Source organism: Corvus hawaiiensis, chromosome 4 (assembly GCF_020740725.1).
Source record: "Corvus hawaiiensis isolate bCorHaw1 chromosome 4, bCorHaw1.pri.cur, whole genome shotgun sequence".
NCBI classification, from domain to species: domain Eukaryota; kingdom Metazoa; phylum Chordata; class Aves; order Passeriformes; family Corvidae; genus Corvus; species Corvus hawaiiensis.
This window is the reverse complement of record NC_063216.1, coordinates 34,480,954-34,507,424: the sequence shown is the minus strand read 5'-3', so window position 1 is coordinate 34,507,424 and position 26,471 is coordinate 34,480,954. Positions and strand designations below refer to the sequence as shown.

At 38.9% G+C, this 26,471-nt stretch overlaps 1 protein-coding gene across 1 annotated transcript in view; it reads right to left on the bottom strand.

Annotated features, from left to right (window-relative positions):
- FGD6 (FYVE, RhoGEF and PH domain containing 6) overlaps positions 1-26,471 on the bottom strand; it is a 73,439-nt gene that overhangs the window by 12,552 nt on the left and 34,416 nt on the right. Inside the window, exons 6-17 of the mRNA XM_048300884.1 lie at positions 20,331-20,482; positions 19,404-19,560; positions 18,663-18,750; positions 13,084-13,134; positions 9,997-10,055; positions 9,806-9,877; positions 9,226-9,294; positions 7,595-7,678; positions 6,374-6,453; positions 1,728-1,830; positions 1,093-1,239; positions 140-242 (exon numbers count right to left, since the gene is read on the bottom strand). Of these exons, the coding sequence (XP_048156841.1) occupies positions 140-242; positions 1,093-1,239; positions 1,728-1,830; positions 6,374-6,453; positions 7,595-7,678; positions 9,226-9,294; positions 9,806-9,877; positions 9,997-10,055; positions 13,084-13,134; positions 18,663-18,750; positions 19,404-19,560; positions 20,331-20,482 (1,165 nt within the window). The remainder of the gene's footprint in view (positions 1-139; positions 243-1,092; positions 1,240-1,727; positions 1,831-6,373; positions 6,454-7,594; positions 7,679-9,225; positions 9,295-9,805; positions 9,878-9,996; positions 10,056-13,083; positions 13,135-18,662; positions 18,751-19,403; positions 19,561-20,330; positions 20,483-26,471) is intronic.

Sequence of the window (26,471 nt, the reverse complement as noted above, 5' to 3'; positions counted from 1 at the left end):
CAGAAACTTGTTTGGCATCTTAGAATCTAGATGCCTATCATTTCTCAGGCACAAGCAGAATTAAGCACTTGAACCCAGCAGTAAAGATGAGATGCAGGCATACCGTGTTAGTAAGACAGTTTGTGAAGATTTTCTTTACCTTGCTTTTGTAGCTCCCTGAAGCAATGATCACATACTCTTGCTGGCTGGTTTTTCATATAGTCTAAGCCATGTTTGTTTGATGAACAAGCTTGACAGACAATCTGGAAACAGACAGAAACAGATAAAAGCATTATTGTACATGATGTGCACCTGTAAATCACCAGATTCTCAAAGACATTCACTTCATCACTGTTAAGCCCATAAAAACCTGAAATAGGCACTATTTCACAGGGAAAATGTTTTAAGATCTTGGCTTTTTTCCTGTGTCTTTATGTTCAACATGCTGTCCTTTCCTCCTCTAAATTATAAAAATTTAAATATTAAGAAAAAAAAAACCAGTGAATTATGAATCAATAAACCAACATTAATGATGCATAAAAACCAGAACAAGCCTACTGTGTTACTGAACTGTTTCAACCACAACTTTTTGAAATAGCTAAAAAGCCATTGCTCTTTTGATGATTTCTTTACAACACAGGTGTCTCAACTGCATTGCACTCTAATTCTGTATTCTCACTGGATTAAGCAAGAAAGACAACGTTTATTAGATATAGTTTTCATAAGTGTAAAATATAAAACAAGACTGGTACTAACTTAAAATAGAAAATCATTATTGATCTTATGAATATTAGTGAGGAAGATATTTCTTCATTTCAGCTAACATTTGTGGGTATTATGGAATTGCAAAAGCAACCCTAAATAGCATTCTGGAATGCAAAATAAATAACGTGTAGCATGTTGAAGGTTGAATAGTGGTCTGTCATAACACCTGTCCAAAAAATCCAAACCCCAGCCCCCAAACCACCAACCTGAACATGTTGGTTCTAACCCACATAATTATGTCAGAGTACAGAGCTGCTTAGAAGAGTAGTTGGGGTGATGAGGCTCCACCTGAATGTCACACAAGGAACATGAATGACTGACAGAAAAGGTAACCACAAAATACCCAACCTTTCCACATGCCCTGCAGTGGTGCCTTCTCCATGTCAGCGTGAATTCACTCGTACAGATCATGCACATGGTGGCTCTCGTGTCAGGGATCCAGATGGGAGCCTTTGATCCCAGAGGGCTATCTTCTTCCTGTTTCTCTGGATCTGCCTGAGAGAACATAGGCACAATACCATTACATTCAGTGAGGAGAAATAAGACTAGGATTCATCAGTGATTATAGGATAATGCTAATGGTGCTGGAAAGCCTTCTTTGATACATTGTCATGGTCTTAAATGTTATCTGCTATTTCATCAGTGACCATTATAATGCAAGCCTGACAACAGAGATGCATTTACTGACTTTCAAGCTTTACCAGCCTACTGGGATCAATAGCTGCTTTATTTTAAAATCTTTTAATTTCATCTTTCTGTGCACAAGGCTACATAGAGAACTGTGATTGCTGATTTGGGGTTTTTTGAAGAAAATTTTAAATTTATGAAGTAGATAACATTATGAAATATTCTGTTCTACCATCTGTTCAATTATTTACCATCGTGCTTTATTACTTGTCATGAAATACCTCGTTTCTCTAAACACCTGTGAGGATATTTTATATTCAAACAGGGAACAAACCAACAATAATGGTGGGATATACCTCTTCAAGGCTTTTGCTTGGATTAAATGTGATTCTCTTTTTTGTATATTCTTCAATCGACTTGGAGATAGCTTCTAACCACTCATCTCTTTCTGTAGCAGAACTGTTGGAGTAAAAAACCGACAAAAGCAATTTATTAACATTTAAAACTAAGAAGCAAGTGTTGATTAGAATTCCATTAACTTTATTGTACACTGGAGTAACTCTTTTGCAAGTTCAGCTTATAGACCATCTACAACTCCTACTGAAACTGGCATTATTTTTTAACCTTTGGCACGGTGTTATTTATGTTGACTAATACTAAAAAAGATTTCTGTGTCTGTTGCTGTCATGTGGATTCCCTCCTTCCCTTTCCTCCTTTCAAAATCTCTGTGATTATTTCAAGGCTTGTCTCTCATTGCTTCTCCCTCCTCCCCCACCCTTGAATAGCCTGGATAACACTTGTTTAAATGATGCTCCCAGAACAAAGGCATGGGCCTTTCCTCTTGAAAGCAACCTGAAATTTCAACAAACCTTTTTTCTGCCCACTTCCTTCTGTGTCAGAGTGCAGTTTGTTGTACCCAATCCTGTGAAACTCCAAGCTTCTGTCAGATAAAAAACACACTGACTCTTCTTCTGCCTTGTGCTCCTAACTATTTGCTCCTACCAGGTCATGCTACTTTCAAATAATTTTTTTTTTCCAAAATGTCTCCATTGGATGAGCTAACTCAAAGAGATAAACAGATAAGCTTACTCCATCTGTTTATCCCCCAGCTGGTGGATCACTGATCAAGTGCAAGGAAAGCATTAGGCTGAAGTGGCACGGCAGGAGGAGCAGAGAGCACAAGCAGTACCTGGCACAGCAGGACCTTGCAGCTATACTGGATTATGTGCAGTGCCAAAGCACCTCCTCTGGCCATGGGCACAACACCATTTTCATAAATCCACGCTGTTCCTGCTGTAAAGGGCAGCCTACTATCCTTTCTCTCAGCCACTAGGTCTTATTTTCACTCTTGTGCCAGAACATACAGAGTTATGCAGTGGGCTGGATTGGGAAACAAATCCATATTAAAGCAAGCCATCAGCCTGCCCTTCCTCTGGATCAATTTACTGACTAGGTAAATTCATCACACAGCTGAACAACTACTTGTGCAACACAGAGAAGGCTCTGAGGAAGGATGAAGCAGTTTTGCAGCAGAGGAACAGCTACTGTTTAAGGTGCCATGCCAGCTTAAAAAGGGCTTCTAAAATTTAAACAAGAATTCACTCCCAACATTTTTTTCTCTTCCCCACTTTTTAATTGGTATCAAATAAATTAATTTGTTTAAATCAAGGAACTGAATACAAATATATAGAAAGGAAAGTTAGGGAAGAGGAAAGCAACGACTTACACAAATGAGGTCTGACACCAATTATTATTTAATGGTTTTGTAGGTGAATTTAGAAGCTTTCATCACCTTTGAACCTTTAAGGAAAATACTTTGAATGGGGGGTTTGAACAGGATGAAACTGAGTACTATGCTGAATCAGAGAAGACAAATCTGGTAAGGTAAATGCACAGGCACAAATAAAACAAAAAAAAAATTCTAGCACACACAGCAACAAAATCAGAACAAAAGGAGAAGAGATAAGATACATGCAAGGGCAAAGCAATGCATTAGTGTCTGTCCAAATATCTCACATTCTGAGTAGAACATTTTGTTCAGTCTATTTACCTTTGCTTCCTCAACAGGAAAGAACAACTGGTCTGCATTAACTACGTAATATTCATAACTCTAATCAAGTCCTTTGGCTTTTTCAAAATCCAGTTACATTTAATTAGATTCCTCTAACTGGATTAGCTAATTAAATTTAAAGTTGGCACAGGTTTTGGAGATTACGCACCACCACTCCCCCCCCGATCATGTGGGGACTGCTCTGTACGGAGCAGCTTGCACAATGAGCTACAGGCTTACACCCTAATATTTCACTAGGAAGCTCGTGCTTGGTAGGATTGCCAGTGGAAGCCTTTAGGATTGTTTACAATCCTTCAGAACTTAAGAGCAAAGGTGGTGCCACTGGTAACTGATGTAATGGTTTGCTGCAGCAAAATCGGGAGTTTCTTCTGCTGTCACTGCAGCCATCTCCAACATGCCCAGCCCTACCACTTCCCTTGCTGCAGGTCCAGTATTTGTTGCATCCTTCCAAATAAAAAAAAATTTTGTTTACTAAAATTGCAGAGGTTTCTTGGGTTTTTAAACACTGTTATTTTTATTTATTCATTTAAGATTTAACATAACAGTAGAAAGCTTCAAAAGTCCTTCAAAAGGACTGCAGAGAACCCCAGCAATGGCTACTACTAGTAAATGCATGTGCTGGGGGCACATATCCAGCTGCTCAGTGGAGCTAAATAGCTCAGTGGCCCCAGGAGGACACTCAGAAGCATGTCCCTCTTGTTTCCAGGATCAGAGTCTTAGGGCACCTCTCCCAGCTGAGCCAGTCTTGCCTGACTATCCTTAGCTAGGATAGGAAGAGATGCAGCTGTATCTATCTGCCCAGGGTAGCTCTTCACCAGCCTTACTGAGGGGCCAGACCACGTCAGGCTGGCATGACAGGTGTTTCCAGGACCAAAGCTTTCCTCCTGTACAGTGCTGCATCTTGTAGATGCACAAACTTGTTTTTCTGATGAAGAGATTTCTAGTACAATTCTGCATTGTACTATGAAAAACAATTCACATTCCTACAGATATCCCAGCAAAACTGAAACCTCAACCCAGACTAGATAAAGCAGAATACTAATGCAGTCAGTAAAAGTGAACCTGAAGTGACAAAGAATCTTGTCTAGGCATTAATCCATATTTCTGTTATTAACTGGCCTACTTTTTATTACTAGCAATTTTTCACTTCCCTGTCTCTGCTCCCAGGATCACTTCAGAATCTCTTCTTTGGTGTACACTCCACATAATGCTTATTATTTGAAAAAAACCCACAGAAATGAAATTTGTCTCCAGTGTCTTTAAAACTAACTTGAACAGTTTTGATTTTATTTTTTTTAACCATATAGGACCCAATAAGCTGTTAGAATGAGGCATCATTCAAAGGAAGATGTAGCCTGGGTTGACAAGATACAAATTCTCTTCTCATTTAGAATATTTATCAATCGGAACAACATAGTTAATTGGGAAAAATGTAAGCAAGCACCTGTTGCTGGCAGTGTTTTTCAATTGCTTCCCTCCTACCCCACAACAGGCCCAGTTCTGGTGACAGACAGAAAACAATCTGAAAACTGTCATTTACATCTGGGGCCTCCAGCACCTCCTTGGTGCTATGTAAATGCAACCTCTGTCTGCCACTGTTGTGTAACTTAGGGCTCTTGCACACACATGGCTTCCAGCAAGTATAAAAATAAGAGCTGAATGCTCCTCAAAGATGCAACATCAACAACACTAAAACAAAAACAAATTGTAGCAGCCTTAGTTGGTAATATGGGGTTAATTCCAGCAATTTCAAGGTTAAGACAAAAGCATGTCACAAACTATGCCAAATTCAATGAGAAAATTCTATATAGGGGTTTTCCCCTATAGACCAGCACATCTTCCCCAGGAGTTGCTTTTAATCTACCACTTAATCAGTTCATCAAAAAGACTAGTCTGTCCTGTTTTGTGGAAAATAGGTAGCTTGTATGTTAAGATGATAACATTTTCAGAAGTTCCAATTTTTTTTTTTCAATTCTTTTAAAACAACTGGAGTAAAAGTGAAACACTGTTTCAAATCAAGCAGAGATAAATCCACATTGCCTACTGCCATCCCTTGAATGCCTTCATGTGTCTGTGTGACATTCAGTCACCAAGGCACCTAAGCAGCACAGACCTGTTCATATTACACTGGAGCACAATCATCCCCTAAACTGTGAAATGCATTTTTTTTCCCTAGTGTGCAGAAGAACTATAAGAAACATTTAAATTTGTTGAAGAAATACAGAATTACTCATTTCAAGTGTGTTGTTATAAATAACTACTGCTCTGACAATTGAGCTACTTCCTTTGGCTTCTTTGACAATGTTAACCTTGGTCTACCCCTCAGCTACAGATACTGCTATCTTTGTGCATTCTCATGTCAGTATTTACAAGGTCACACAAAAAGCAGCAGTCTGCTCTTGCTCGGCTTTGCTAAATAAAAGAGAAAACATGTCTTTCTTCATTGGTATCAGCACTGCCACAAATGTCAGAACATATAAAACTTCAACTCAAGCACCATAAAAACAACAATCCACAAAACCAGGCCTAAAGGCATCTCAGTGAAGGTGACCAGATCTGCCTGGGCTTAGTGACCATATATCCTTTTGCTGTTACATAGAGAATTTGGTAACATAGAACATATCAGCAATTTTAGAAGAACAAAAAAATACTGAAAAGCAAAGCCTAAAGTGAATTGAAACCCTCTCAAGGAAAGGCAGTGCAAGGGTAGTATTTCAATTTATTTAAAGTTTCTGAAGGTGTAGCTAAGGTGAAAAAGAGGAACCAAACAATGGTTTTATTCACTCTGATTTACTGATCCCCTCTATTCTGTAATCACTCTAGCCAAGGGTAACTTTTCATTACACTAAGTGCAAAACAAGCTCTAAAAAGCTTGTGTGGTCTGTTTGAAATCACACAGTTTTAAAATCACTGTTCATTTGAAAGACTTACCTCGCTGAAAGAATGAAGGATCTCTCTACACTTTCAATGTTCAGTTCATTCTGATACGCTTCCTGAGTTGGCTTCTTAACCTTCAGCCAAGAGAGAAAACTTCACATTCAAACTGAAATAGTACTTTTGTCATTGCTTTGATTTTATTTCCTGTAAAATCTCTTACATTTTTATTGCAGAGTAAGGGTACACTGGAGAGAAAATACTCAGGAATAGGAAATCATATACCAGTCCAGAGGGCCCAGCTACACTAAGATTACATGCAGCCCATCCTTTTATTTCACTGGTTCTTATACAAACACTGGAGATGTACAGGGGGAACGAAGCTCAGGAGCTGTCAGACACCTTCCATACATGCCCAGGCATGTTGCCTCATGAGCACCTCCTGCAATTGGGCAAGAAAAGGCACTGCTGCTGCTGCAGGATGAGATATAGCCCACTGGTGTACCCCAGAGTGGGCAAGGGCTGCACTACCCTGTTGATCCTTCAAGCTACCAAATTTCAACCATAAGGGGGCTTAAAAGTCAAGGGTGGGTCTGAGCCACTGCAAGACATCTGCTGGCAAAAGAGATTTTGTAGCTCTGCCTGCAAAACTTCAGACCCAAGTGCCAGATCTGCACTGCAACTGAACTTGGTGATTTTTTCTGACAGGACTGGAGACAATGATTCCCAAGGCAAGGATTTGCTGTTCCCATTAACTGTCATGTCAGTGACTGAGTCATTATATGGCGTGTATGTCCCTTATCATTAGCCAGTGGGGCTCAGGGCTTAACTTTGATGCTCTTCACAAGGGCTCAGGCAGAAAACCTGTATCTTCCCTCACAGCAAATCTCTGTAAACCACAGAGAACTGATCCACCAGGATCTTACCAGGCAAAGATGCCTAATCTCTGGGTGTGAGCAATAAAAAGCAGTGAAAAGGCAGAAGTGAGGCAGTCTCAACAAAATACAATACAAAAAATAAGCAGGCAGACTGTTCCAGAGTAGGACAACACTGGGTGAAATGCAGCCAAGATGATCCTGTGGCAACAGAATGTTTAGGGAAACCTAGACAGCAATCCCACAGGCCACATTATGCAAAGAACATTAAGCCTGTAGGATTGCTCTGGAACATAAGCATATTTAATATATCTCGCCAGCAGTAAACACGCTGCGTTTTCAAAATTTGAAGGCCTGAGTTTAGGTAGATTTGGAGAAAGGCTCACTTTAAATAGTGACTCACCTTCATTCCAGCCAACGACAACATGTTGTTGAGTTTATACATTCCTGACTGAACTGGAGTAGTATACAACAGGGCATCATTGAACTGTAATACAGGATGCTTTTTAATGACTAAAGTTTGTTAAAAGACAGATAATTTCAGATGCATTTTACTGGAAGTACAGAACTCCTACAGCACTGAGATAACTGTCCAGAAGGGCATCCTCTTCTTCCTATTACTCCACTTAGAATCCAAGAAACATTTTCACGTATAACAATAGGTAGATAACAATAGGCATCTATTTATAGCCTCCTTGTGTAAATATACATTTGGCACGAGTAAACAGTGCACGGATATCAAAGAACAGACTGTCAAATGTTTCTCGTGTACACAGGTACATAATATAGCAAACTACTTTAAAAGAATATAAGAATTAACCATTCAAACAAATCAGAGCAATCCAGAAACTAGGAGATAGCAGAATGGATTAGCAATTTATAAGGACAGACTTAACCATACCTTGTGAATTTTACCAGTTTGAAGTGCATCTACTGTTTATTTCCTAGTCTACCAGACTCAGATTTGTTCAGTGCATTTACTGAACAGTTACTAAGACTTTCTTATTTTCTGTGCTGTTCAACACATGGATCCAAACTTCATATACTGCACATAAACAAATACCAAAACCTGAGGTGTCTCGTAAATTTTTGCTATGCAATTCTTTGCAAAATAATCAAATGCTTCAGGAGTCTTACTAAATATCCACTGCATGATAAATCGAAAATCACTGTGTTTAATGGTATAAATGCTAGCCTGTACCATTTAAATCTAAAAAAAACCCCAAACCAAAGAAACCCATTGCCCCATAAAGCAAAACAAAGAAAATCCAAGATAGAGACACTGAAATTAGCAATATCTGGTTTGTGAAGCTTGAGATAGCACCAGATTTTTGAGAGTATTTCCATAACTGATATAGGGAAGTATTTCTTCATAACAAGAACTACAAGACTACAAGACAGAATTCAGCCAGGACTGTGAACCAGTAATGCCATAAATTACAGGGTAACAGCTGCTTTATTGTCTAAATAGAAGAGATAAACAAAAGGTTCAAGTGGAGACAGAAACTTCAGAGATGAACAGAAGTTTCAAAACAAAGCAGTAGCAGAGACAGGAAGAGAACCCAGTATTTAACTTCCACCCAGTGCTCTGCTCGGGATGCACGTGGGCTCCTACAAGGGGAAGGAGAGAGGAGGCAGAGGGGGGGAATGAGAGAGGAGGGGGGAGATTGGAGGAAGGAAAGGAGGGATGGAAGGGTGCAGTAGCAGCAACCAGAGTTCTAGGTTTTAAGATCTGGTACAGCTAAGAGGGACGGAGTAATTGTGTTACTTTTCACAGTACCACAGATGTGTTCTCATGAAAACTCTCAGATTTTAAATGTTGTTCAAAATAATACATTTTAGTGAGAAATGCTTTTCCATTAAAATTAGTGCATATGACAGAGACAGTATCTCTAAATTAGAACTGACTGAATAGAACAGCAACAATTAGTAATTTTTTCTACTATCTGCAGTTATTAGTTATGTTTGCAGTGTGATGTTTTAACTTAAAATTACACTAGTGTAAGGCACATAGCAACATACACAGCATCTCACCAGAAAAAACATTCGTGGCTGCATGACCTTCCGTGACAGCTTCATCAGTGTTCCCTCTTTCAAAAAGACCTAGTAAATTAAAGCAAGAAATGCAAAACATAGCTTTTTAGGGCACAAGCCATGCAAATGAGGTGACTTTTTTATAACTATTATCATGATTATGATTATTATTACTACACTAGAAGTGCTGCACAAGTTTTGGGATTCAAGGCTCCTCTCTTGAGAAAAGCTGTTTATCCTTAGGTTTCTCTAAGAGTGAGTGTGGATGACTGCATTACAGTTTTCCATGCTGCACTTGAAACCATGACAAATACAAGGTTAAGCTTGAGGACAAAAACCTGCCTGCAAGATCTGGCAAGGAATCATATTCTAAAAATTCTAAGTTTCCATCAGATAAACATCTAAAGAAAACCCCCACACATATTGAGAGGCAGTATTTATCTGACAATTAGAGCCTAAAAATGAAGCAATGGACCAATTTTCTTCTTGGTATATTCCAGCGTCAGTCTTTGCTCGCATATCATCATCACTTTCACTGCACTTTCACTGCAGTGTGCTGAAGGCCATGTGGAGCACCTACCCTTCCTGGCTGTACGATCTCATGGTGCCCGTTTAAACTGTACTGGATCTGCATGAGTTTCTGAAAGTTATCCTATGGAGGAAAAAAGCAGAAGGTAAGTACTTGCCCTTGCATTCATGACTTTTTTTAAGGAAAAAAAAGAGAGAGAAAGAAAACTTTAATCAACCAGCTTCATAAGGCAAAATACTTACTCCTTGCTTCATGATGTCATTGGCATGGTTTGCAACTTCTATGACAACAGCTAAAGCATCTGAAAGATGAAGGAATCATGTTTTGGTTATACAGACCAATTAGCATTGGTGTAATGCAAAGCACAGATACCATACTGCATTTCCACATCATTCCAAGATTGAAGGACCTTATTGTACAGTCACTGCATTCAGGAGCACTTCCCATAAATCCCAGAGTCTTTGGATCATGGTTTTTAGTAAGTATGCCCTAACAAGTCATTGCTTCAACCAACAGTGTCAATTATTTCTTACAGCTACTCGAAACAGTCCACAGGCAAAACTAAATTCCAGTTTCTCACACAACAAATTACTTACTCTACTTACAGCAGAAAAGTTAACAACATTTTAACAGAAACTGTGTACGGACTAAGTTTTTACCATTTTCCCCAAATGCCATCAGTGCCAGTCATGGAAGACTACCTAGAAAAATTACATAAATCTTTGCCATTTCTTTCTTCTGCCTTTAGTTTTGCTGCACCTCAAGATAACAGTAAAATTCAAATTTCTAAATTTCAAACTTGCAATACCAGAAGAAAAATAAATATCTGAAAAAAAAGTTACCAAATATAGGCAATTATATTAAGTACTGATATTTAATAACCAGCAACTCAACTGTAATATATGCTAAGGTGTGAGTGCAAAAAGCAGTTATATAAAATGATTAAGTGAATACAGTGAGTGTTCAGTCCAAGGATCCATGCCATACAAGGATCTTATCCAAAAACCTGCAATTTACTTAAGCAGAAAAAAGACACTTACTTAACTGAAAGGTGTGACAACTGTTCTGATAAAATGTAGTCTCTAAAGCATTTAGCACCTTCTGAGTAATTGAATTACAGTCAATCACTTCAAAAAAAGAGTACATTTGGTTAAAAGTCCACAGAGAAACCTACCAAACCAGGTAAAACCAAAGCCTCAGGGTTTTTTCCTAAATAATCATTAAAGTGTTAGTACTGCAGAATGCATATACTTCCTTTATTGTTGAGTCGTATTCAGAAAGGAAGTATGTTAAAAAATACAGCTTTCTGAACTGAAAGATTCAGAAGGTCATGAAGCTATATAAGAAAGTAAACAGACGTGAACAAAAAGCTCCTCCTAAGCCAATCGAAGGCGAATTTTTGTGCAAGATTGTCACAAACCAAGGTGATGCAAGCACAGAGTGAAACAGCTAAAATACACAACACATACCAAGCATTTGATTGAAATTTAAGTTTAGATATAGATGTCACGGTATCAAGCGAGCCTGCTGAAAAATAGCTGGTGGTCTCTTACTAGAAAATGTTTGCTTCAGGCAAAACACTCCCCAGCTCCCACCCACGTGGAAGAAAATGAAGTGAAATTCAGCTAAATTCACAAAGATAGGAATGACTACCTAATTCTCTGTTATACTTTCCTTCATCTCTCAGTTACTGTTAAAACCTTAACATTTTATTCATTGACTTCAAGCAAGATCAAAGAATTTTAGAGAAAATTATAAAACTTGCTGGCTATTGAAGGGAAAGTTCCAGGATCTCAGGACTACTTATACAGCCAAGACTAAATGAATCTAAACAACAACATAAAATAATCTATAGGGTCAAAGTCCATAAACATAGTGCTTTTTGGCAGGGAAGAGCATTCCACTTATACCACTTAGCTGAAGTAATGTATTCAAATGAAGGTCAGCAAGAAGAATTGTGCTATTTGGGTTTTTTTCCAAGAGTACTAATCACAACCAAACCTAGTCTCCCTCTCCACTCCTTCCCTTCACTCCCAGCCCCCGCAGTGGAATTAAACAACTAAGCAAAGTCAGAACTAAGTTAAGCTTAGTTACTACAAGAAAGATCTTGGTGAGTAAAGACTAGATCTTCTTTTCTTACCCAGGTTCTAAGATGCACTATCAAATATGTCAAATATCAAATTAACACTTAGTTGTTATAAGTTAGCTTCAGCTTCTATCTTTGATAAAAGAAGGGAAAGAAAAACACTGAAAGATGTAACTACAAAAAACAGAGAAGCTGGAGAAACCACAAAAAAAGAGTGAAGTATATATTTAGGTTGCTCTCTTTTCAAGTGGTCAACTATTTAATATGCAGTCCAAGTATTATTTTGTTCACAGCCATAAGAAATGCAAGATGAACTTCTCTATCTCTTGGAAGAGCCATCAGTTAAAGTATTTTTGGCTTGTACTTTCAACATACTCAAACATGTCTGAATATCCTAAGAAATAAATTTACTCATATATTTCATGGTATTGTACCAGCAGACAAAGCAAACTTGGCTCAGTACATAGAAGGCACTCATTTACTGAAGTTCAATCAACTACATCTGCACAGCCCTTCTAAAGGTAAGGGGCTTGCACAAATGTGACAGGATCTCATGCAAATGAAATGGAAACATCGACTGGGAGCTTTTTTGTACTGCTGAGGCACACTCTGAAAAAGGAAACAGCCTGAATGCGCATTGCATTGATAGGCTCAAGTTAAACCACCTAAATCCTGCACTACTATGAAATGTGTGGTCCTGTCCTCTTCATCACCAACCATTCATTTTCACTTCCTCTGATCTCCTTTCTCCCCACATGCAGGCAACTTTGTGTAAGTCACTTGTGTTTGTGCAGCTTCTGACAAGTCAAACTGGAGAACTCCTCAGGTTAAATATTACCCATGGCAGCTCCTTGATCTTGTTCACTTCTGCCATATGGATGCTTGTCCTGGCACAAAGAGAGAGGAGGAGGCCAGAAGGGCTCGTAGCTGGAGAGAGCAGGCTGCCTATTACAAAAGGTCTACAGATGGAAGGGACTGTCTCTTGCAATGGCAGTGCCCAAAGTATCTGTTCAAACTGCCTGTGGAATTTCACTCTTATCTCTTGGTTTCAACTCAAGGGTGAGCTGATATGATTGCCAGCTCCAAACCTTTTTGAAACACAAGCTTGAAATCTTTTAATATCTCTGCTGAGAAACTTAGAACTAAATAGAAAACATTTCTATTACTGACTTGGCATTTTGCATGCATTTAAAATCTGGAAACATTGGTATATAAGCTGTTATTTCTTTAAAGAGACATTTACCTTGAGTATCCCTATAGTCTGCAGATTCTTCTAAAAGATTCTTTAAATAATCTGTATGAAGAAAAAAATAATATGGAGATAGTTTTGTTAAATAAATAAACAACACCAGCAAGTAGTAAACCCCACCTTTTTCCTGGAAATCTGCTGTTCAGATGTACTACTTAATCTACAAAGACCTACTACTTCATCTTTTAAATCTGCTGAAGTAATAACAAAGTGAAAACTAGCATTTCCATAATGAAAGTATATCAGCAAAGAGATAGGTTACTGGTCTTCTCCAGTGAAAAATGATATATTGTATACATTATTCCAGAAAAAAACCAAGCAAGTGAAAAATTAGTACATACTCCCGGTCATTTACATTTAAGCTGATGCAAAAACTTTTGAAGATCATAGATATTTGTCTGAGCACCTAAACTAGTCTGTGTGAGCTAATAGAACAAGCAGTCCATTACAGAAGACCTGATTACGATTAATATTTTTAGTAATAAAAATAGCATACTTCCTTCAATGTCCAAATAGGCATTTTCTGTTTTCAATCATACGTGTAGTACAACCACAAGATGGCACTCTCGATCCATTAAAAGTCTTAGTAGTTTTAAAATCTATTTTACTTCACTAAAATTAACTCCAAATGTATGACTATACAAAACATCCCCCTCGAGTTTCCATTCCCTGATTGAGAGTCTCGTTCATCAAAAAGTGCAATACCCTGTCAAAGATTAATATATATCCTCAGTAAAACATCAACCATCTATTCTCTATAAGCTTTGACTTTGAACTCCTTAATAAAATGAAAAGAAACCAAAACACAAACATTCCAAGAGATATACATTAGATTGATAAAAGCAACAAATACTGATTTGTAATTACCTTTTAAATGAAGTATTAACATTCTGGCAGATCTAATGAAAACTAATTACATGTAATGTAGCAAGCACTCAAATTTAGCTTCTCAGTTGTACAAGTTTCGTGTAGGAGTGAAATAATTCAACTCCCATATGCTTGCCCTACCCAAATTCATTCTTTCATTCAAAAAGGATCAGGAGCCAATTGTTCCTGCCTTCATAAGATGTCTTGCTTCATGCGTGCCCCTCAGAGACCATTCAGTGTATTGTAATCTTTTCCTTATGCACAAAATTAAAAGGGAATTATGAAACATGTTTCTGCAGTAGAATTGCTACAAAGAGTGAGAGAACTTGTCACAGTTAGTGAAAGCTTTGAGAAAGACAGAATTACAGGAAGAGAAACATTTGGCACTGACATTTTATTGTTTGGCACAGACCTAAGGGAGGATCCAACGGAGAAGCATGAAGAGCAGGTTGGGGTGCAGGAAGAGGAACCGGCTGGGAGGGAGTTCTGGGAAGCGAGATTGGCTGGGCCATGGGAACAGTCACAGCTTTCTGCTCTCCTCAGAGTTCTGCCTGATCATTAGCAGGCCCTGGTTAACATGTGATCTTTTAAGACAAGCCTGACACGGCACCAACACTACTCTTGCTGTACTCCATCAATATCGCATCCTTCATGCCCCTCAAAATCTTGTGCTGTAGTAGCTACCAGACATTCCAATGCAATATTTAGGTGGACATATATTCCATTTTAAAAAAAGTTAAATCTTGCTTCACCTTGGGTTATGCTGGTGAGAGGCTTGTATGAGGGGGAAAAAAAAAGTAACAGGAGATATTTTGAAAAGAACTGAGAGAGCTCATACTGGGTTTAACTTGGTTTAACCTGGAGGAACCTGTCTCGAATATGGCACCAGTTGCCCCCGCCTGCCCTGCCTGAGGATGGATGGTCTCTCAAGCTGGAGCTGTGCCATGCTGCTGAGGCAGAGCATTCTTTGGACTCCACGATTAAGCCAACAAATTAAAGCTTTACAATTGCAACTTGATCTTCATTGGGGCCAGCACAGAAGACTCCAATGGGAATCTCCCAGTATAAAAAACGAGTCCCTACAGCTTATACAAGAAATAAGGCTCCCAAACCACACACTCACCTCTACAGGCTGGGAACAAGAGGTAAGGTGGGTATAATTTCCTCATCTGCAAATGTACAGCTGGCACTCTAAGACACTCTCCCTGGTACATGAAGACATCAGATTTAACATGCAAAGTAATTGCAGTGGAAACATAAAACCAGAGACCCAAGATGGGAACTAATTATTTCTTGGCATACTCTTGCTTTATAACATGTTTTCCAAAACACCACCACTCAAACACATTTTTGGATGGGTATTTTCTAGCATTTTAAATTATATAATCAGTGAAAAGAAGAGGGAAAATCGAGATTTTAACGTAATTGCATTCATTTAAAATTCTGTATTTAGAACAGAAGGCAGCCTTTATCTTACAAAACTGGAGCAGCCAATAAAACTTAGAACTGTAAAATCCTGAAAGTGATAAATAGGTAATTTTCATCTTAGTATGCTCTTTATCTAGTGAGTGGACCTCAGTTCACAGCTAAAATTCAGCTTCAGAGAAGCATCAGAACAGATATTTTTAGTCTCTTCTGTGAATACACACTGGAAATTCTGTGCTTACAACAGCTTTCTGGAGGTACTGGCACAAGCTCTACAGACAAGCTGATTTCACAGACATGAAAAATGTTGCAGTAAAAATTTTGCAAAACTATTCCTAGATGAAATAAAAACAGAAGTTAGATATTAAGGTGAAATGGCATCTAATGCCTTTGCCAAAAAAAAAAAAAATTCCCTCTGAAATGTGCTTTCATTGTTCAGACTAGAAATACCTTAATCATACCTTCAGAAATTCTAAATTCTGCTGGATACCTCAAAACACAACAAAAATCAACATAAAAGCACACTAGTACTGTTTTTGTTATGAAAATTTCCTTATGCCTACTTCTACCTGACAGCAGCCCCTCATTCTCTCTTCCCACTTGCTGGGGGCAGTGGCTATCACTTCTTCTGCTTGAAATTATCTTCTGCATCATTAACTACTTTTTGTCTTGGGTTGTCTAATGTAATTAAATTAAACGCAAAGCAATTGCTCCACAACATGTAACTGGCCTTGAGTCTGACAACTCTATTTCCAACCTGCAAAGCTGCAGAGTGCAAGAAGGCTTATTTTTCATCCCACTCAGCCTCCCCTCACTATAACCCTGTTAAGGATAATAAAAGACACTCTCTGCCAACCTTATGTTGTGAAAAAGAGGAGAGAGGCTTATCCTATGACAATCAAGAGCCTGTTCATATTGCACAGTCTTCAAGCCATCTACTCAAATCAGAGGTTTTTGGGAGAAGAGAATCACCTCTCCTTCATTGCTCTCAGAAATCAGAGGCCTCTAATTAACCTCCCCCATAAGCTATCTAATATTTACCGTATAGAGCTCAGGGCCAGTATGTGAAGAAGTGGAAGTCCACTTACTGGGCTGGAGAAGTTGTATAATTAAACAGAAACACTGCTGAGCTGTGCCTCTCCTTGGTTGATTTGAGTCCACCTGCTCCTGCTTTTGTTAGCACAAAAGTAACTCCACTTCAAAGCACAGCAACAATCTTGTGATGTGACTGAGTAGCAGCAGGTTACCAGTACAAAGCTGTCCCACTGACACAGAACATCTAAATAGGAAGAAATCCCTGCTGACTCAGGCCTGACAGCTTCGTTTCCTGGATTATTTTCATTCCGCTGCTCTTGCCCTCCTCCCCACAGATCCCCCCGTCTGCAGCCTGGGCAGCTGCTCCATCGCTACATCTCACCCACTGCAACAATAGATACGAGTGTTTTGCATGTCCTCCAGATGTTCATATAGCACAAGTTTATAGAGGCATTGCTCAATCTTACACAGAGCTCTTGGAGGGTAACTAAGCAGATAGGTCATCCACAGAGACGTGGAAGAGTCAGAACTCAAAGACAGCATACATGCATGATAGATTGAACAGGCTGAAAATGAAACAGATCCAAAACAACACTCTCCAGCCCCAGCATAATTAAATTCTTGGCCTGATCTTTTTTATTGTTCACACAGAACAAGAGAAAATTACTTTTCTGAATTTGCCAGCAGCAATCCCATTCCTTTCAACAGCATTTGCAGGTGTATTTAAGGCTGGGCAGCCACAGTAAGGTCTGCAGACTGGGGACACCCACAATAAACCCCATCAGCACAGGATGAGGCTTTTTTTCAGGTCTAAAAGAGTCTGTCCAAGCCACAGTGGCAGCTAATCATCACAAGGAATTCCCCCTCAGCATCTGAGATTTGTTTCAGAGCCATCCAACCCTGACATCTCTCGCTATGCTGTGTATGTTAACAATGGTGTTTGCTACCTCCTGATCCTCTTTTCAGCTAAACTCTGTTTCAGTTAAAACCTTTGAACTTATCCAAGGCTCTGCTGATTTTGAAATGTGTAACAAGCTATATCACGCCTTAAGTCAGTATCCTTTTAAAATAAAGCAAGTCCTCAAATGCCATTTTATGGGTTGATTTCATCCATTAAGTATCATTAATACTGTCCCCTATAGAGTATTCCATTTAGTAAGAATTTTCCCCCTTTTTTCAACACCTTGAGTTTAATGAGATGATTAAAATGAAAAAGTCAACGTTAGTAACTTGGTAAAACTTGGTAACTGCTCTATAATACTTAAGTCTGTATCTACCACAGCATCACTAGTCTAAGTACTTGCTGGGGAAATGCCAATGAGCTGCTACAGAGCCAAAAAAAAAAGGTCACAGAGCATTTTATTTTGCAGTTACTACATAAACAGAGGCTATTTTTAAATTGCTCATCAAGAAGCAATGGCTCTCAAAAACAATGCCTTAAGTATTTCCAAATCCTTACAGGAGCCATCCCCCTCTTACAACAAAACACATCTCAAAATACTTCACAAAGGAGGCCTCTGTCACTGCCCTCCCTTTACAGACAAAAAACCCCATGGAGATGACTTGCTCAAGGTCACCCAAACATGCCAGTGCCAGAGCAAAGTAGAGAGCCCAGATTTTCTAGTTTCTAATCAGCTCCTCCACTGGCCCTGGTAGCAAGTTTAAGCACTTACTGGTGTGCATTAAAAACATGTGTTTTGCCTTTAAAAGGGAATGGATTTTATAGACAAAACACCTGGGTGGGGGAGAAATGGAGGAGCTACTTAGAGAAGTTCACAGTTGCAGAGATACCTTTTTTCTCCTTGCTCCAATTTTCCATACTGCCTTTTTCATTTGTTAAACCCTTATCCCCCCAAAGAAACCAAAAAAGCAAAACCCAAAGCAGAACAGGAGCATTCCAAGCCTCTAACGAAATGACAGGCTTCTATTATCACAGATTCAAGCAAAAACCACCACAGGTTTCATGTTTTCTATGTACTGTTGAATCTACCATCAGAACACACCACAGTGCTGGAAATATTCGGACTTTGCTTGTCTATCTTACCACGATCAATATTAACAAGGAAAGCTTCTAAACCCATGCCATGTTTTAAAAAGAGCTTCACATATTGTAACATGTTTTAAGAAAGCCTCACATATCTGAAGTCAGATAAATACACTTTACAGACGGATACAACTGTCTGAAAACAGGTGTCCTGGGGCTGTGAAGACTGGCTTCTTAAGCTTGCAAAAAAGCTTGACTGTACCTGTCAACAGGAGCCTGTATTGGGGAATCCTCTGAACTGGCTTGAGCAGATAGTGCTTGAGGGCCAGACTAGCACAGCGGGGGCTCATCTGAAAGAAACGCCCAAAATAAGTAACAATTCCACAGCAGTCAAAGGTTCCAGCAAAAGAAAACATGCCTACAAACAACTACTGATTACACTGGATAAGCTTTTTATCTTTGAAAAGTGCTACTGCCACACAGTGTTAAGCACCACACTACAGAGCAAGCATTTCCATGTGCAAGACAGCATGCAAAATTACCCGTGCGTTAAGGACATGGGTAAGCACTCATACTCTGTAGATTCTAAACAGGTGCTTTGACATAGGAGGAAGAGAGGTGGAACTTCCCAGAAATAAAGGAAACAGGACAGCAAGGGCAAATATGCTCCTTTCTGATCGCTGTCAGTGTCCATTAGGCAAAAAGGCAGAGAAGACAGGAGTGCTCACTACAAATTTTTAATTAATCCACATCTCTAAAGACAACACAGAATTAAAAGATCCATGCTTCAAAAATGCTAATTATCTTGAGTTTGCATTCAAAATAACGTGAATCTGAAATATCAAGTCCTTCAAAAGGCCTCTTGTTGTCCTCCTGTCTCAAGCCAAGACTGCAGCAAAAAACCCACCGCCAAAACACAAACAAATTGAGGACAGTTTCTAAAGTGGAGGATCACAACTGCTAAAAAGTCACAAAACAGGATATATCTTACAAAATACAGTACCTCGAAGTCTTTGACTACTGAAGCAAATCCTGCATTCTTCTTACACTGTTCATCTAATAATGCAACATTTTTATCAAATTCTTTGATGTAAGTTGAATACATCTTTAGGTAGGGACCCTTTTTAACAAATATATCAGCAATTCTTTGATGCTCGAGCCTAGAAACAACAACAAAAAAGATGCAATTAGAGCTAAAAATAGCATACATCTTAACCCTACAGCAAAACATCTCTCTTTTACAGAGTAAGATGTGCTAGTTTACGTTCTGAACAAAAAAGCTTACAGCAGATAGGCACCCATCTCAGTTGCTATTCTGAAAAACCTTATTAGGCACATGTCAACACACTAATACAGCCACTTAATACACAGCCTTTTAAAAATGGTGTTGAACTGTTTGAACACTTTAGTTCAAGGTGGATTTCTGAGGAAACTGATCTTCAAACTTCGAACTCAAGAGCAAGTCTTTACCCCATTGCAGTGCCTTGTCAGTAGGTTTTGTATAGCTCCACCCACCAGTGGTAATTGAGAATGGTCTTCAAGGGCATTGTGCCTGATCAATAGATCTAAACTACTGCTAAAATGCAAACCAGTCTTCAGAACAGCCTCCTTTTTCCCTAATGAAATCAGTGCACTTTTCATGCTCATGCAGGGACCAGAATTTTCAATTAAAAACGAAATTTCAAATAAAAAGTGTAATTGCCACAAAAATGTGGCATGCCTTCTCGGACCTTTTGGGATGCATCTAAATGACAAAAAAAGCACATCTAAATGAAAAATCATCTCCTGTACTTCCAAAGTAAACTCTGACATTTCGGAAGGTACATGAAACACAAACAAGAGTCAAACCATGATCACATGGAGTCACATAAGCAAGCCCCCCAGATAAATTTCAACATCAAAGGAGTGAAATCCCTTTATTGATAGTCACCAGTGAGATAATCGCTCTTCCAGTTCCCTCAGGAGGTCCCGATTGAGTTCGTAGAGCTGAGGTAGGTAGTAGAGGATCTGATTCAGGATTCTGTCCTCAATCACTGGCTTTCCAAGTTGCCTAGAGGCGTGCGACACAGCATCCCGGAAATCCTGCCGGAGCACAAAGAGGACAGAACCCCCCTTGCCATGAGTGACAGCACCAACACAGAGAGGACAACGCAGTTCTCACTGCAGACATTCCAGGCACTGCTCCCTATTACCAAAGGCAGGGCGGGTACCATCTGGGTTATGTTTTTCTGCAGCTTCAATTTACTCCCCTGGGACTGCCTTAATCCCTCTGGTTTGACACTGGAGCTTTACTTTCTTGCTCCTGTATGCATAATATAGAAGTTGTTCATTATTTTTACAACATGCCCTTAAGAAATGTGTTGGTATTACTTATGAGGAAACTAAGGCAGGCTAAACAAGGCTTGTATCTGCAAGGTTGCTGGAAGCCTTGAGTGTCTTCTTGCAAACACGTAAGTCAAAAAGCAAAACCGTTACATCAGCTAACACAATCACAGTATCTTACTCAAAAATCATCCTAGCGTTCATAACTCATCTACAAATGCCATTTTGGAAGATGTTCCTCTCTGACAAAAAGTAGGGTCAAAAAAAATTGCTATATGTAGCAGCTCTTCTATATACAGGAAAATTAACATCTAACAAAAAGATACTGTAACAACATGGGAATAATGAGATTTCAAATGTTGGCAATGATCAAAACCAACACTGCCTGGTACCTTCGAAACATTTATAGTGAGGAGGAGAACCCTACTTACTCTTGAAGGATCTTACAGCATTTTTATGCTATAACCAGCTCCCAACAGGACAGAGCTGAGGCTCACTGGTCCTCATTAAACTATTTAAAATTAAAGATCTTGATCCCACACAAATCAGCATGGCCAAGATTGAAACTTAGGATCCATTATACAAAGTATTTTCCCTATTCAAAAGCAAACAAATCCTTCAAGAAGTTTAGCAATCTAGCATTTCACTTGAAAAACAACACTGTCTTAACTGACAAAAAGAAAATACAAATTAGGTAGTGTTACATATTACCGTGTCTCACTTGAATTTGGGCAAAAAAGAAAATTAATCCAAAGTAGCTCTTCTGGAGTTTATGGTTAATGAAACCTAATATCACATGCACAATCTATAGGTATCCTGAAAAAGTGACCAACAAAATGTTCTAAGTACAATAATAAGTTGTATTTTAAATGTGCATGGGGTCTACACCTGCCTTTGGAAGCCTGTAGGATCCTCAGGTTGAGGAAAAAAAAAAACTTAGTCCCTCCTTTTCCCCCTCCCCAGGTCTACTACTACAGTTCTTACTAGCTATCCTGTCAGTCCAGCATCTGGCACTATTTAGGGTCTCTCAAACTGAAGCCTCAACTTTCCCCTGCTCTCCCTCCTCATTACGTCAGCTCTGGGCAACGTGAGCTCCAGACATGCTTTCTTGGTTTGTGACCCTCTGGGTCATGAAGGCTGTGACTGGGCAGTTCTGACAAGAAACTGTAAGGAGATACAGGGCACTGGCTCTAACAGGGGAAGGCTGAGAACTAAATGAAAGGGAGTTAAAAAACAGATGGCGTTATTCATATGGAAATGTTCTGGTTTACATCCTCTGTGCAGACTAGTGACACATAGGTTAACTACCAGCTGCATCTTAGGGGTTTTTCTGACCCTGGGGCACTGCTTAACACTGAAATGATACATGGAATTACAATGGCAAAAGCTCAAATGAGGCATTCTAGAGAGCTTCATGCAAAATGCATCATCATATTATGATAATATTCTTTCCCCGCCCCCACAATACAATACACTGTATGTATTTTACCATAGGACGAGACAAGAATTTTGTTTGAACGTCATAAGGCTACTTGCACGATGAAAAGCAAAGCAGTTTTGTCTGTACATAATCAACAACCCAGGCTTTCCCCTGACCAAACAACAAAAGGAGAGCAGGGAGCCAGGTTTAAGCACCACTAGATAACACAGGAACGTCAGCTGTAGTTAAGAGCATTTATTTAACTTCTAGATACAGCATTCAAAGAGTCTGCAGGGCGTTTTCCAAATACAGATTTGGTTTTTCAACTAGCTTGACCCAAAGTCCATGAGCTTCATCACAGTTTATAGATTATGCCATGAAAGGCTCTATCATGGAAACAGCCAACCAAAACTTTACTTCATCACCTCCTGAGTCCCCTTCCACAACTGAGTAAATACTGCAGAGAGGAAATATAGGGAAGAAAGATAATGTGAACCTTTCAAATTTCAAAAGCCTGCAAAACGACTAGAGCTAAACTTCAATGCCTTTTCTTTTCTTTTTTTTTTAAATTATCTTCACTACTGACTATGCATTTGTCACTGTAATCATATTAAGATTTATTTTTAACCTGGCAGTGGGTGTGAAGTAACTGTCATGCCAAGTTCATCTTGAGATAAACTCAAGAGTTGAATGCAGAGGGCACATGCCTGGGGATCAGGGGTGGGGAAAGAAAAACAAATGTAACAACGTTGGAATTAACAGAGTTTACACTTGAAGGTAAACAAGCCTTCTGAAAAAGGAATTTCATATCCAAAAGGACAAAACATAGACCAGGTCTGGTTTAATTACTAGATGTAAAATATGCTAGTTTACAAACTAAACCCTGAAATTTCACCCCAAGGGGTGGAAGGTATTCAGATGACAACTTTTAATGCAAGTAGGTGAATGACTTAGAAATTAGAAACTGCAGTAAAAGTAGTAATTTAAAGCACCAGGACCTAGCTCCTTCTAAACCTAAACCAGTTCACTGCTTAATAAAAGCAGAATTGCTCTTGCAAATAATATATACATTGCTCTGATATCTATACATGCCTGCATGATGTGATTTATATTACAAACATATTTAGCACATTGTCCTATATAAAACTGCTGAAGAGCACTGCTTTCATCAGCCTGCTCAAAGGCAATCACCTAGGCTGTCCTAGAAATTATTGTTTGAAGCACTGCCACAATCCATTACAACTGAATTTTAAAGACAGATTTTCTAATTAAAAATGAGTCTTTCAAATACTCCAATCTTACTGATTAAAAAAAAACTCAAAACAAAAAAACAAACCCAAAAACCAATTTGCCACACTTTGGAAGTAATGTGCTTATTTCATTGAAAAATATTTGCAACTCTAGACAGGTTTTATATGCTGCATGACAAAACCCAAAATATTATGCTAGTTATACTGAATCACCCCAGCTTCTTACCAAGATATTTTTTTTTTCCCTTTCAGAAGTGGGGAGGCTATTGTACATTTTCTGAAATTCTTGTTTACAGTTTCTAGTTTTACATTATATTCTGGTCCAATAATAATCTTCTGATACCATCTTTAGGGATTAGGTAAAGGTAATTGTTTTCACACAGCTACTTCAAGAGAACAGCACACATCACCATCCCTGGAAAGAACATTCTTTTCAAACCAGAAGCAGTTTTAGTTTATGCTAGGCTGAGACAGCCTCCCACTGGGTACTTGTCCATACAAAAATCTAGTCTAGGCATATTAAAGGCTTCTGAGTACATACTGTTGCTGAATTACTGTTTGATAAAACACTTTCAACTTGAAAATGTGTAGGAATTCTATTTATCCTGTTAGTATACACTCCCCCTATAGCTGTGGAGTTTTTAAACAATATTTGAGGAGGTTACCACCATCACTGCTTTTGTTTCCTCCCACCACTCCTTCAGTGCAGCTTCCTTAAATAAGTAAAAGGGGTGTGATATCTGAAATAATTCTGACCCTGTTCTGAATCATCTGTGATCAGCCCATGCACTTCCCCTCTGCAAAGGCCCTGACTCACAATCCCTCAGTTCTTCCCATCAGAGGATTCCCAGCCAGCAGTGATCTGCCTGTGCCAGTCTAAGGAGCAAAAGACAATTTTAGTTGTAAACCAAAAGAGGTACTGAGCAGACTAAAACCTGGCTCAACTGCTGAATGGGTCAAGTGCACCTTCAGGTATCTAATAGTTGAATGAAGGTAATTTCAAATGGGTGAAATTAACTTCCTGGAAATTTAACAGGAAGAGAAAGTACTACATATTCTAAACACAGGCTCGTATTCTAGTCCTAAAGCTTCAACCAATATTCATCTTGGATCGGTTCTCCCAGAACATACCATCAGCAAAGCAAAAATAAGTCATAACCCCTTCCACTGAGGTACAACTCCCAGCTAAATACACCTGCAGATAGCTCAAATAATCAGTTTAATTTAAGGAAAAAAAGTATGTTTGCACTTGGATGCTTTTCAAGGAATACACACACACACACACACACACACATCCTATGGCGAAGGAGTAGAGAAGGGGAGGAAGCTTCATGACAGCCAGGCTGCTAGATGTGACAAACTGTAAACATGACTGCTTAGGAATACAGCTACAGAAGATTTCACGAAGAGATTATTTAAAATATAAATAGGCACTCCTAGAAAGAGTCAGACTATTACCCATAAACTGCTAAGTTAAACTACAGCAACTATAGTTAATCAAGACTATGACTAAGTGTGGATCATGACATTTTTCAAACATATGCCATCACTTTTGGAAAGCTGCCAGGCACTTCCACACCTTTTTTCTCAGGTAATAAAATAATTTTAAGTCTTTAACGAAATCATGTAGTTATTTTTTTTACAATAATCAATGATTTGACCATGGCATATTCCCAGAACGTTATTTCAGGCAATAGGCTGGGTAGTAGAACAATATTTCCTTCTAAACTAAAACTATTTTTATTAGTCTTCTTACTAAGAGGATAACAGCTGCAACTCATTGTCAAATGTCTCAGCAGTTCTAAAGTACTTCAGAGACAACAAATTTATCAACATATTCACCTCAGACTGGTCAAATATTTAAATTTTGCAGATGGAGAAAAAGGAGTTGGAGGTTGAAAGAATTTTTCAGAGTCAAACAGTAAGTCAGCTGTAAGCCAGAACCAGACGTTGGAACTTTGCTCTGGCCATAGCTATTTTATTTTTCATTACATTCTTTTTCCAAATCTACTATTATTTTTCATAATACTTGGCTACAATACACATCAGTCTTTATAGATACACAAAACTATATATAGTTTTTATACAGAGAATTTTGCAAATTTCTTCTGAAAAATGGAAACATTAAACCAGAATTTTTCAGTCTTGTATCTCTGGAAGGACACACAATAGAAATTAATGCTTGACCTCTTATCTGCCTTCTCCAATAAGAGGTTGATCTTGTGGCTGCAGAAATGCTAAGAGGTGCCTCCTGACAGGCTCCTACTTACTTGGTCTCAGACTCCAAATATGGACAGAACAGGGGTCTAAGTCAGAAGTGCAGATTTAAAGGCTCAGGCAAAAGCCCACAGGCCTAAGCTTTTCTTTTCACACAGCAAGAAGTTACACACTAAGCCTTGCAGTGGAAAGAGTAACCTCAAAAAACCAAGTTTCTCTGCTGGACCAGAAGCCTTGCTGCTTATACCTGCAGTGGCCAGGGAGGAAACAATCAAAAAGAGTGGAAAAACAAAAAGAGCGGAGGGTTTTGGCAAAAGAAAAAAATTCAGAATGAAAATGCACCCAAAAAATGACAACAAATAAGCCAGGCACCTTACCCTCAGTGCCAGGGTGCTGCTGAGGAGGTCCTCTCACTCATGTGAAGCAAACCATCTCCAAAGAATCCCACAACAAAGTACAAAGGGCACCAATCCTGCCTTACTCCTTTTCCAGGAACACCGGTTGCTTTTTACGCACAGGGCAACTCAGAGAGAAGTGATGAATTTGTTTCTCGTATGTCACTTGTGTTTTACACCCGGTTCACTGTTTCTTTTTTCTTCAAGTGTCCTTAGGGAAAAAAATAGTACTTCCCCCATATTCTCAACCCTTGTTTACTCTCAGGAGTCAATGCATGAACCATCTTACAAACATGCATACAGAAGAGCTAGTTTGATTTAAACTCCTTTGTTTCCAGGAGTTTCTAAAAGCATTTTACTGGAATCTTGTCCCCTAAAAGAATACTAACATTGTAACAGAAATACAGAGAATTCAAGATTACATCTAATGTTTGATTACAGCCTCAAGCAACCCCATTTGCTGTGTC